The 12,877-nt window shown below is 41.8% G+C and overlaps 1 protein-coding gene across 2 annotated transcripts in view; it reads left to right on the top strand.

Annotated features, from left to right (window-relative positions):
* The window catches only part of ATP7B (ATPase copper transporting beta), a 40,752-nt gene that overhangs the window by 10,761 nt on the left and 17,114 nt on the right, over positions 1-12,877 (top strand). For both annotated transcript variants that reach the window (XM_064715271.1, XM_064715262.1), the window contains exons 2-7: positions 5,104-6,331; positions 7,852-8,079; positions 9,177-9,340; positions 10,188-10,349; positions 11,776-11,852; positions 12,195-12,369. In XM_064715271.1, the coding sequence (XP_064571341.1) occupies positions 5,152-6,331; positions 7,852-8,079; positions 9,177-9,340; positions 10,188-10,349; positions 11,776-11,852; positions 12,195-12,369 (1,986 nt within the window). In that variant the 5' untranslated portion in view covers positions 5,104-5,151. The remainder of the gene's footprint in view (positions 1-5,103; positions 6,332-7,851; positions 8,080-9,176; positions 9,341-10,187; positions 10,350-11,775; positions 11,853-12,194; positions 12,370-12,877) is intronic.

Here is a 12,877-nt window from a genome sequence, read left to right as displayed (position 1 = left end):
CCTTTGATGTTTTTGTGGCTTCTCTGCCCTCATTTTGTTGTTCACTGTCTGCCTATAATAAACTGGGAAACTTCTGAAGCGTTTAATTATTAGTGTGTGGCTTTTCAGTTGTGTGCTGCTGCTGCCTGAATCCAAAGCCATGAATCAGGCAGTTGTGAAAGAAGGAAGTAGGGAAGGTAAAACACAGATAAGATAATTCTTCAGCAGTTGTGCGCTCAAAGGTAAGAGGGCAATAATTGATTTCAGCCCACAGAGGTACAGAGAAAAGAGCAGACCAAAACTTCAGGACATAGTGGATGAGAGGTGCAGTGACCTCCGGCATTTGTGGATGAGCAGGCAGGGAGAGGCAGAGGGGGAGGTGCTGAGTGGGCCAGGCCCCATCTTCTCCCCGCTGACTGCCTGGCATCACTTTGAGGAGCCTGGCGCTTGAGTTTTAGGATGTGAAAGTTGCTTCCCCTGCAGGCCAGGCAACGGAGGGCAGGAGAGCAGTGCCAGAGAAGTGGGGAGAGCCTTGCTGGATGAGCTGAGAGGAGCAGTGCTGTGCTGGATCTTGGTGTGGGTGATGCTCAGGGAGCTGTGGAGTGTGCCTGTCACAACCTCAGCCTCGTGCTGCAGAGGCCAGGAGTGTTATACTGGCATTTTGGAGGTGGCTGCACCTCTTGATAAAGGGAAATGGGTAGAGGGATGGCTTTCCTGGTGACAGGCCACCCCACAAGGTGACCATGAAACACAGCAATGGAGGCAGCATGGGGACTCAGCCAGGGGTGGCTGGTGGTTTCACAGCCAAGGCAGGCACAAACCTTGTTGAGTTCACAGCCATGGTGTTGCATCCATTCTCAAGACGTGGGTCACCATGCGTGCATGTGTGGGGGTCTTACTCAGTGCCATGGTTTCCATGTCTTTGGGTTTTTTTCTGAGTTCAGTTGTTTTTCTCAGATTTATTATGTATCCCTTCACTGCTTGAACTCTCAGCCTTTTCATTTTTGAATGGGAATATCCAAAAGAGGGAGCCTGCTTTGGGGCACCATGGGTCAGCATGATGCCTCTAAGGGCAGCCCTCAATGGGGCGGGTTTGCCCCACCAGCCATACAGACCATGGGCTAGGACTACCTTCCCAGATGAACCTGCCATGAACTCTGGATGCTGTGATGCCATGAGCTCTGTGCCAAACCAGGGCTTGAGACTTGATGCTTCCAATCCAGAAGCATCTCCCTGCCCTGCTCCACCCCCATGCTGTCAAAAACGTTAGTTCATCCCCAGGGCATATTCCTTTTGGATGATCTTCTTCCTGCTGTCTGGAGGGAGTGCAAAAGGAGAGCATGAGCTTCTGGCTCTTTCAGCTGTTCCTAAGCCCTGCTTTGGCCCAGGACAGGCATGAGTGCTACAGCTCCTGTCTGGGATATGAAGGGTTGTTCTTCATGCCTTGTTTCTTGCTTTGAAATCCTCATACTGGGACTTGGGCTTCAGGTGCCACACTCCTGCACATTTGCTACTCATCTTGGTTCTGGTTCAGAGCTTCTCCTGTTGATGCAAGTGTTTTCCAGCCAGTACTTGTGCTTTCTTTAAAGCTGTCTCCATCTACTACTGATTCTTTGTCAATGATTCCTGAGATTTCTTAATTTTTTTGTATTGGTCATATGAGCTTCATAACTTCATGTCAGGTTTCTTAGCTTTCAGACTAGAGACTCGCTCTGCTGTGTGCTTTCAGTTCCAACTTTTACATGCAGAACAAAGGAGGGAAAGAATTGGCATCATTTCCCATGTAATTATTTGCATATTCTTCACACAGATACTGTAAAAATATGCATGAGGCTGGTAGAGCAAACAGACTTGGTGTATACCTGCCCTTAAAAGTGAGCCATTCTCCATTGGTGTGGAGACAAAAGAGTAACTACAGCGAGTTCTTTCACACATTCCCTTCTGGATGTAGGTAGATGCATTTCCATTATTTTGTTCATGTTTCTCTCTGGGCAGAAAAAAGCAGAAGGAACAATGCCTGAGACTCCCAAGCACCTTTTTGGGCATTTTTTGTGGTGATAGTTTTTCTGATCATCTTGCAGGTAGTGTCTCTGAATTACCATACAGCCTCATAGATGCCATTTTATGTGTGGGTGTTAGCTGGTATGAGGAAACCATTTTCTGAGACCCAGCATGTGCCTGAGGAAAACTATGGTCACATTTCTGTATGCCTCATCTTTGTGTCCTTACATGAATCTGCTGTTTTCCTTTTGTCTGGTGTAGAAACACCCTTCTTGCAAATACACATGTGTATGTATTTCTGCCTATTCTGTTTCTGGGTTTTTATTTAAATCAGTTATAAACAGGACTAAAGGCTTGTAAATACTTTGTTTGTACCTGTGCACATTTCTTGGTTTTGAGGCTGGATTCTTCAATGTTTTGGCACTTGTGTGGGTTTTTTTAAGGGAAAAGAAGCTTTTTAGTTTTCTTATATCCACATCCCCTCTCTATTTTTTCCTTGTCATTTAAAAATTTGTGTGCAAGGATTTTTCTCCTGCAGATCATAAACATCTGGTTTCGACAAGTAGCAAACAAAATATTTTTGCCAATTTTTCTGAATGTTCAGATAGCTTTTTATGCAAAACAAAAAACAGTGTCCAAGTTTTGACGTTTCTGTGGCTTACAATGCATTGATATAGTGAAATCAGTCCTTGCTTTTATGTTTTTCAAAAGACTGGATAATGAGAAATACCCACTAATCTTTTTACATGATTAATTTGAATTACTTTTATGTCACAGGGTACCTTGGAAAACTGAGACAGTGAGCATGGCAGGGGGAGGGAACACAGTGGAGGACATAAGGCCTGTGATGGTTCCAGAGTTTCATCTGCTAGAGGTGGCCAGACAGGCAGTGAAGCAGAGAGTGGAGGATGCTCATCTCCTCCATTCGTGCTCTGTTTCACCAAAGGATGCAGAAGGCAAAATATCTTTGTCCTGCAAACCAAAGTACATACACAGGGTGAGCTTCTGTGACTGCAGATTGCACTGAGTGTTTTTGATAAGAGCAGGCCACTGTGAGCAGTGTCATTGAGGGACTGGGGAGGGAAGAGGGGATGACAGACAATATTCACCTAACGCTTCTTATCTTCTGTGACAGGCAGAATTTACAATCAATGCGAGTTTGAATTTAGGCCACGTTTGAAATGTGGTGGATGGGAGACTGTTTTCAGAAGGTTTTTTTCCCATACACAAGGCCAGGTTATTATTTCTAATTGTTGGAAGTCACAACAATAGGAGGACATAAGAATGGGGATGTCCTGGTTGTCTTTGTGTGGTGCTTAAACAGAGCACCACCTTCGCAGGGAAGTCTGATTAACTGTTAATGTTTTGTTTTGAAAGGAGGCGCTTGTGGCACATTTCCTTATAAGCTGGGGATTTCACTAACTTATGGGAGAGGAAATGCAAGGAGAGCAGTGTCCTGGGTGCTGCCAGGCTGATGGGAGGAGGAGGCAAAAGGGGATGCCAGGTCTAAAATATTCCTTACTCTTCTTCCCCCGCATCCCTGGAGTGCAGCCATGAGGCCAAGCAGAAGAGGGGGAGCAGGGGAGAGAGTTTGCTGTCAGGATATTTGAGGGGCTGCACCATAATCTTGAAGAGTTGAACTTGCTCATTCCTCCTCCTGTTCTAACAAATACAATATAGAAAATTCTGAAAACAAATTTTTTGTCTTAAGTTTTTGCTGGTTATGTGGCCCCAGACCTCATTATTCCCAAGCTGTCTAAGCGTGAAACAAAATCAAGTTAATGAATTTTGAATACTGCATCAAATGAACTGGATGCAGTCTGGTGTTACTAAGCAGCCTAAATGCCTCTCATCCATGCTGTGGTATTGAGAAAGAAGTTTTCTTGTGGGTCATAGGAGCAGGATCTGCAATACTGAGAGTGATCCAGTGGGCCCTTCTCCAGGCTCTCCCTGCAGTAATGCCCAGCATCAGCTGTTTTATTGAATGTCAGAGAGCCCAAGGCTTTGCAGGCAAGAGAATAGTTTTATCCTAGTAGCTTTCATCTAGATCTCTAGTATTTAAAGTTGTCTTAATTCATGGACATGAATTTTCAAGTTCTTTCCATGAAATCTGAGAATCTAGGACTTGTCCCTGCCCTTTTCAATCTTTCTCATCACATGGCTTCAGCAACTGGAGCCCTCTGAACTTGTTCTGTAAGAAGCATTGGCACTTTTTTTTTTTCTTTAATATTTCATTTTCAGTTGAATTGAGTGCATTCAGCTGTAGAGTTCCAGTATTGCAGAGGCTGTGATCTGACTGAGAGGCCACTTCTGGCTGGCCTATTTCAGTACTGGCCATCCTGAAAATCAGTCTTGGATGAAATCAGTGAGTTACTGTAGCACAATTTATAGTCCTAGGTGCCTCACAAGTAGGTAAATAAAATTAAACCATAGTGAAAATGTCTACTTACAGTTCTGTGTCTTTCAAGGTTTTTGTTAGATACAGATTTGAAGTTAAAAGAATTATACATTAAATGCAGAGAGCCCAGGCCTTTGTGTACATGCATTTAGCTCTTCAAATATCATGCAACTGACCCTTCCTGCACCAACTCATTTCAGGCTTCTGGAAAAGTCATGATTCTGTTTTCTTGGGGTTGTTTTGTTTTCTTTGTTTTGGTTTGAACTCCTCCTGGGAAATAGCAGGTTGGCCAAACTGGGCCAGTTTATGACCTTTCTGGAGAGGCAGTCAGCACACTCTCTACTGTGACCCCCTGTGCCAGTGACACTGTGCTCTGAAGAGCAGCTCAGGCTGTGTGATGGAAGTGTCCTGTGGCTGCAGAGAACTCAAGTTTTAAATTACTTGGTTGGGGTAGGAAAATTGAGTCAATTCTGCTTTTATATCCCTAGTCAGTATTTTCTAAATTGCTGCTCAAGAGACTGTCAGAAGCCTGATTCGCCATCATGGGCATAACTCACTGGTAATATATTCAAAGTGTAAAATAATGCTGGAAAGGGTTTTAGCCATATAGACTAACTTGCGAGCACTTCTAGTATGTGCTTGAGAGCATATGAAGACTGTTGTTGCTTTTACAGGGCTGAGGATACATGCATTTATTTTTTTTTTCTTTTCTACTTTCTCCTTAGGCTTTGTCCAACATCGATTCTCCTCCTGGTTGTGAGCTGAAGCCTACAATGAAACATAATTTTGCTTTTGACAACATGGGCTATGAGGCAAGCTCTGAAACCATGCCCTCTCCACCTTCCCAAGAGCATACTGTGGTAGTCAGCATTGTGGGAATGACCTGCCAATCATGTGTGCAGTCGATAGAAGGCCAGATTTCCAAGGTGAAGGGCATTTTGAGAATCAAAGTCTCCCTTGAACAGAACAATGCTGTTATCAAGTATCAGCAGTCGGAAATAAGCCCTGAACAGATTTGCCAGGAAATTCTGGATATGGGCTTTGACGCCAGCATAGCAGAAGAGAAGTTGACAACAGCAACTGCAAATTTGCCAAGCTTGAAAGAAGCAGTAGCTAAGCTTCGGGTAGAAGGCATGACATGCCAGTCCTGTGTCACCAACATTGAAGGAAAGATTAGGAAACTGCACGGTGTGGCAAAAATCAAGGTGTCACTTGATAACCAAGAAGCAATTATTGCTTACCATCCTTACATCATTCAGCCTGATGACCTCAAGAGGCACATCAGTGACCTGGGCTACGACTGCACCATTAAAAGTAAATCAGCCCCTTTGAAGCTGGGTGCCCTTGATCTCCAGCGCTTGCAGAATGCAAACCCCAGGGAGACACCTGCAAATCTTGAGAGTGATAGGCTGGATCCGCTGGTCCCCGTGATGGGTAGCACAGCAACAGTGACTGTACAGATAGAGGGCATGCACTGCAAGTCCTGTGTCAGAAACATTGAAGGAAATATATCAGATCTTCCTGGCATAAAAAGTATTAAAGTGTCTTTGGAGCATAAATGTGCTGTGGTACAGTACAGCCCAGATTTAATCACCCTGTCAGCTTTGCAGCAAGCTATCGAATCCCTTCCACCTGGAAACTTTAAAGTAAGCCTCCTTAGTGGTTCAGAAGCAAATAAAGCAGCATGTCCCTCTGGTGCTTTCACATGCAATGTCATCAGACAGCCACCACAAGGCACGACACATGTGGCTGTTATCAAGATTGATGGCATGACCTGCAATTCTTGTGTACAGTCCATAGAAGGGGCTGTATCACAGAGGCAGGGAGTGAAGAATGTAGTAGTTTCTCTAGCTGGCAGTACTGGGACCATACACTATGATCCAGCTGTCACTAGTGGAGAAGAGTTAAGAGCTGCCATAGAAGACATGGGATTTGATGCCTCTGTGCTGACAGGTAACAGTGGTTTTTCTTCTGTGGGTAGTGTGCCAGGGTGGGTCATGCAAGGTTTGCATTGAGAGTCCTTTCTGGAGAGAAACACTTAAAGCATCGCATTGACATTGTCTCTTCTGAATGTCTGCCTGATCTGACCTCACTTAGCAAGGGAGAGAGGTTTCAGCTGTAAGGCACCTTGTTTCAGCCCTTAATAACTGCAGCAGTGGGTGTAAGAGCTGAGTTACATTATGAAGCCAAAAAAGCCTGAGGTACAAAGCCTTTCAAGTAGCTCATCCCCTTACCCCCTGAAGTAGGCTTCCTCCAATGTCTACAGGCTGCTTTAAGTAGATCTATCAAACGAAATGTTTACATTTATGTTCCAGAATACTAAAATTTACAAACTTCATGAAGTATCTTTCATTTAAAACCACTTTTTACCTAGCTAAAACCTCATTTTAGTGTCTTTAGCCTTTGAACTTTATTTCTTCAGTATTTTTGCCTGCTTTACTTCGCTAAACCTTGCTTTAAGCAAGGTGAGTGGCAAAATGCAGGTACTCTTTGGGGGGAACAGCTGCTTTTGCATTTCAGTTGCATCAGTGTATGCATTTTGTGCATGTGCTCAATGTTTAAAAAGTTGTTTTGATGCAGAATCTCCTCTCGCAAATTTCAAATGTGGCAATTTTCACCTGCCTCAACCAAACATATTTGCTTTGAAATACCTGATGCAGTTTACCTGAAACTAAGTAGTTTGATCACAGAAGAGCACATCCTATTCACTTCTCTCATGGGTCCAATCCCTCTAAATCTGTGGTACTACTACAAATGAGGAGGGCCCTGTATGTGGTGTTTAATTATCATTTGGTTTATAATTTGTTGGTGGGAGAGTTCCAACTCCATCTGGAAAAGGAGGGACCCCCCTGTGTTTAACCTGTTTGGAAGCAATTCCTGCTCCTTTACACAAACCTCTGCCCAAGGGAGGTAGTTTGTGAACACAGATGGAGTTGTTGTGTGTCTGTTCAATATGTGGCAAAGAATAAAAATGTTTGCAAGGGGACTGTTTGTGTTCAGGTCTATAGGGTGCCTCCAAGACTCATTTTGCAGTACTTGCACTGTGAATACTGTGCCATAAAGAGAAACCTGTTGAGAAAGTTGTTTGAGATGAAGTGATATGAGTCCTGCATAGATGGCAACAATGACAGAATGGGTATGACTGGACTCCATTCTCTGTGCTGGATAAGGACCCTCTAGATACCAATATATCTTTATCAGGTGGAGGTAGCTGACAGCTCTAGGCATTGAAATTGGAAGGAATGTGGAAAGCTAGTTCTGAAGAGTTAGATGGTCATGGAAGTGGCACTGGTGAATATGTGGTTTTGTAAGCATAGTAACAACCTATATTATTTCCATATAGAGACCAAGGTTATTGTGTCACCTTCCAAGCAACTGTGAGTGTTTGTGTGGTTGATAAACGTGACTTGTTTGTACTTTTGCGTCACCCAGTCACGCTGTGAACAGCTCAGTGTATAGTGCATTTATTCCAGACACCGCCCCTGGAGAACACAGGGGCCAGCCTGATGCCAGCAAAGCTGCTGTGCAGCCTCGACCTCCAGAGCCTCCTCACCAAGGCAATGCCTCAGATGCTCTTCCTCACCCTGATGGGTCAAACCAGCTCAGTGGAGCCACAGAAGAAAAGTGTGTTTTACAGATCACAGGAATGACCTGTGCATCGTGTGTGTCTACCATTGAAAGAAATTTGCAGAAAGAAGATGGTAATGAATTTAAGATTCCTATAATGAATCTAATGATGAGGGATGATGGGATGGAAAAGATGTTCTATGAGATTAAAAGAAGAGGCTGTCATACAACATCTGGAAGTTAAATAGACTTAATGGTCTGTCTTAGTGCTAACGTAACTATGTCACTGTTTAACTATCCTATTGCACTGGTGGGCAAACATCATGAACATACTTGTAAAAGGTTGTAAAGTGATAAAAAATTCAAATACATCTGAAGACAAGAACAGAGAAATGGTTGTCATTTAGTTTTCAGGGCCTTGCTGGTTTACAAAGCAATCCATCTCCTCCAGAGCCGTTGAGAGCTGGGCATGCTCAGGCATATTTACACAAGCAGGTGCAAACAAATGTATGGCTGCACTGCCAGGGTGAGCTTAGGCACAGTGGTGTTTACTGGTCTAGAAGTCTGCAGGCTGGGGCTGCCTTTCCTCTGGCCATGTAGAAGATCAACAAATGAGCCTTAGCAATGTCTGATTTCATTTGTGTCAGCATGCCTTTGGGGAGTTTTGCTTATTGATTACTCTCTCCTCAGTCTTCCAGTGGTGGTCTCACTGCCTTGATTTAGAAATCAAAAAAAGCATTAGCTCTTCAAAACAATTTTTTTCGCCTTGTGATTTTATGTTTTGATTTTCAATTTTAATGTAGATTTCTGTGGGCTTTTTATTTATTAAAAAAAATAAGGAGGGGTGAAGGATAGGAAAATAAAAGGTATAGCATTGTGCTGCAGGGCTTGTTTCAAACTACAATAGTCTAGGGCAGATCTTTCTGCAGTGGATGTAAAGGTTGTTCCAAACCTCCTTTTTGTCTGTTAGATCACAGCAAAACTCACCTCCTTCCCTGTGTAAATCTTGCAATTCCTCTCATTGCTAAAGGGATACTCAGGGTGGCTGGGTCTCTGTAAAAACTTTGCTGCTGTGACTAGAGAAAAACACTAGAAGGAGGCAGAGAGAAATCATTAGGCTTATAATCCCTCTAAGTTGTTACAGTCCTCACTGACAGTCACTTGTAATATTTTATTTTTCTTTCCCTCAAAGGAGCTACATTATCTAATGTTTTTGTTATTGCCACTGCAGGAATTGTTTCAGTGTTGGTAGCACTGATGGCAGGTAAAGCAGAGATAAAATACAAGCCAGAACTCATACAGCCTCTTGAAATAGCACAGCTGATCCAGAATTTAGGTTTTGAAGCTACCATCATGGAAAATAATGCAGAAACAGAAGGGCAAGTGGAGCTTCTTGTAAGTCATGTGTGTTTGAAATTACATGTTTATTATGGAAAAGTCGGGTCTGGAAGACTGATTTTCTTGCAAATAGCTTTGCTTGAGCAGTTGTGGCTTCGCAGCTCAGTTCTGGCTGGTGACACTTTTTTTTAATATAATTGCTGAAAAGACAAAATCAACTTGTCTTAGAAGGACCTATCCAAAAGCGCTGAAATAAAAAGTGACAGTTCTATGTACAGATTAGACTTTTCTTAGCAATCAGAAATGAAACAGAAGTTTTCCTTTAAGGAACTTCAGTACAGACTCTGTGTAACTGAGAATTTGTCAATAAATATGCATTGCTAATGTTAAAGGCTTTGCATAGAGTAAAATCAGTAAAATGAGTAAATTTCTTATTGAAGGATGGATTCCTCAAACAGTAATTTTTATTCTCTGACAGATATTTACTGCAAGACAGAGAACATCAGTCTGCTGCTGTGTTAATAGATCACAAAGTAGTAACGCCTTATTGAAGCCACAGGAAAATTCAAGAGAGATGAAGTTACACATGTAGAATTTGGCTCTGGCAATCTTGATAGAACCAAATTAGTTATACTATATATATATATTTTTTTATACTATATATATATATTTTACAGTTAATAGCATGTCTGAGTGTTACCATGCAAATACATGGCTGTGACTTTATCTGCTGTCTGCACAATTTTGTAATAAAAGTGGATAGTTATGTTCTCAGCTTTGTATCATTTAAGACAGTTCTATAAAACCTTTAAAACCTTTATGCTGAGGCTTTGTCTCAAGTACACCCACAAATACTGGGTGAATGTGGGGGATTGCTAACTATCTAAAATTGTCTTTTCTTTAGATTACAGGGATGACTTGTGCTTCTTGTGTTCACAATATTGAATCCAAACTCATGAGAACAAATGGAATATTCTCTGCCTCAGTTGCACTTGCAACTAGCAAAGCTCACGTCCAGTTCGATCCTGAAATTATTGGACCTCGAGATATTATAAAAGTAATCAAGGTAGGCTTTGGAAAGTTTTTATATATGAACAATTACATGGTGAAACTTAGAAGGAAATAAAGCAGCTGATATTTGAGAGGTTTCACTGATTTTGTAGATGCCATAGTTATTGCTATGTTTTTATGCTCTTGTGGTGAGGCTGCTGTGTTCCACAGGATTGCATAGGCTCCCAGCTGTTACTCTAAAAACACATGCTAAAAACTACAACATGAACCTTTTTTTATCTTTACCCGGCAAAAGTGTCATATATTCATTTCTTGAAATTCTGTGTGTACAATCACAGTTAATTCAGCGAAGCGTTGCGAATTTAGAAAAAAAGTACTTCTTTCTCTTGACAGCAACAAAGGCTGTTAAAGAAGTTTTACCACAGTTCATGCCACAAGCATTACATATCTCTGTACACGCTTGCATTCATCCCTACATCTTTTTGAATGGAAACAGACTGATATTAAATGAAAAAATTCTGGTTTACCAGTAATCACAGATCATAAAATGTACTGGTATGATGGCCCAGATGTGGACAAAACCTTTCTCTTTTCTGTCCCACCAGAAGAGAGGAGATCATACTGTATGAGGTGCATGCAGTGAGTAGTCAGGAGGACAGCAGAGACTGTTTATCTTCCATGCTCTAGAGTATTTACTCAGAAAAGAGCTGCTAGACCACAGAACTGATGCAGCTGCAGTTATTAACATGTTAACTAGTAGACTGTTCAGGCTGGCAGAGTAGTTCTCTAAAGCATACTTTGCCACAGAAGCATTTCATGATGCAGGTAGGAAGTTTGAGTGTATTGCTCTTGCAAGTGTGCTTTGGGTTTTTGTGTGTTTGGGCAGGAGGCATGGTTCTACTGCAGTAACTCACCCAAGTGACTCAAAACTGGATTTTTGCTTGGGTTTGTTTCTGGGCTGCTTTGCCCTGCAGTTTGTTGTTCTACAGGTTTAAACTGACTTTAGACACTTTAATTTTCAACTTCAGGTGTATTTATTAAACTGTAGTATTAGGGACTTGCTCACAAGTTTGTCAAGCTCCCAGTGGCTTGTGCATTTTAACTTCCTTTTTGGTATGTCCCGTATCTCCTGATTATTCCAGTGGGGGTGAAAGGGCATATATTTTCTTTAGGAGGAGTGGAGTAGAATTCCACCTCTCAGTGGCTCCCCATGCCTAAGAGCTTGGACACTTACTGCATCTATACACTGTGTTCATGTATAGGCACCAGAAGTCCTTTGCAGTCCAAGTTTTGGCTACTAACTGAAATATCCTCTCATTTTGGCAGAATCTAAAAGTAAATAAGTGGCTGGAATTTATTAAACATGGAACAGTGTCCTTTTCTGACATTTCTTCTAAAAATAGTGTAATTTAAATGTGTTTTAAGTAATATGGTTAGCTTCATCAAAACTAACTTATCTTTCCTTCTGTTTCAATAAAAAGGAAATTGGCTTTCATGCTTCTGTGGCTAAAAGAGCTCCAAATGCACATAACCTGAGTCACAAAAAGGAAATACAGCAGTAAGTATTTATTTTCTCTCTCACTAAAGAACATGCTTAGATCATATCTTGTAACTCTACTCCCCCCAGCACTCTTCAAAGTTAATTAGATTATTCTTGTGTAAAGCATATTTAATTTTACCATTTGCCATTTGGTTCAGGTACTTTTATTACTTTCATTAGTTTTAGTTTTTAACTGCCAGAAGTCTATACAGTTAAACATGTTGCAGACATGTTGTTCCAAAATACTGGATCTTTGCAAATATCCAAAGCTGTATGTTAGTACATACAGCTGCACTACCAGCACAGCTGGGCCTGAGTGGGGTGTAAAAAACCCATGGATTTACAGTTTTTCTTTTTCAGGTGGAGGAAATCTTTCTTGTACAGCCTAGTGTTTGGTATCCCTGTTGTAGTCTTAATGATTTATATGCAAATACCCAATGGTGAAGACCATGGGTCTAAGGTGCTGGAACAGAACCTCATTCCTGGATTATCTATTTTGAATCTTCTCTTTTTTATCCTGTGCACTTTTGTTCAGGTATGTCCATACTGCTTCCCAGGGGTTTGCTTTCTATTCATCTCCCATTTATGTGATCTGATATGATAAAGACAGAAATGGAAAGATTGAGTGGATTAGGCCTGCCCTCTTGTCTGTACCACCTAAGCAGAACAGTGGCACTTTTCTTTTTTATCCTTTTTGTATTTATTCAATTCATAGCTCTTCCTCCTGTCAAAGTTGCATCAGATAGTTACCAAGTAGAGAAGGTAATATTAAAATAAAGAGATGCCTGATCATCTGCAAACTAATTGGGTAGCTGTAGGTAAATCCTTTCATTTTCTATGCCTTGTGTACTTTGCATTGCTGAGGAAAAGGATGATATTTGTTGGTTTTGAGAACCAGGAAGTGCGAATGAGAGGATGTCAATGGAGTCAGTCTCCTAGTAGACCTTAAGTTGTATCAGTATCAAATTTTCTTGGGTCAGCAATGCCTTCCCTTATGTCCTGCATGGTTTTACTTCTGCTCTGGCAGTATTATGTACTCTGTG

This window comes from Zonotrichia leucophrys, chromosome 1, assembly GCF_028769735.1.
Source record: "Zonotrichia leucophrys gambelii isolate GWCS_2022_RI chromosome 1, RI_Zleu_2.0, whole genome shotgun sequence".
NCBI classification, from domain to species: Eukaryota; Metazoa; Chordata; class Aves; order Passeriformes; family Passerellidae; genus Zonotrichia; species Zonotrichia leucophrys.
Note: the sequence above shows the minus strand (reverse complement) of the source record. Positions and strands in the feature narration are given on the sequence as shown.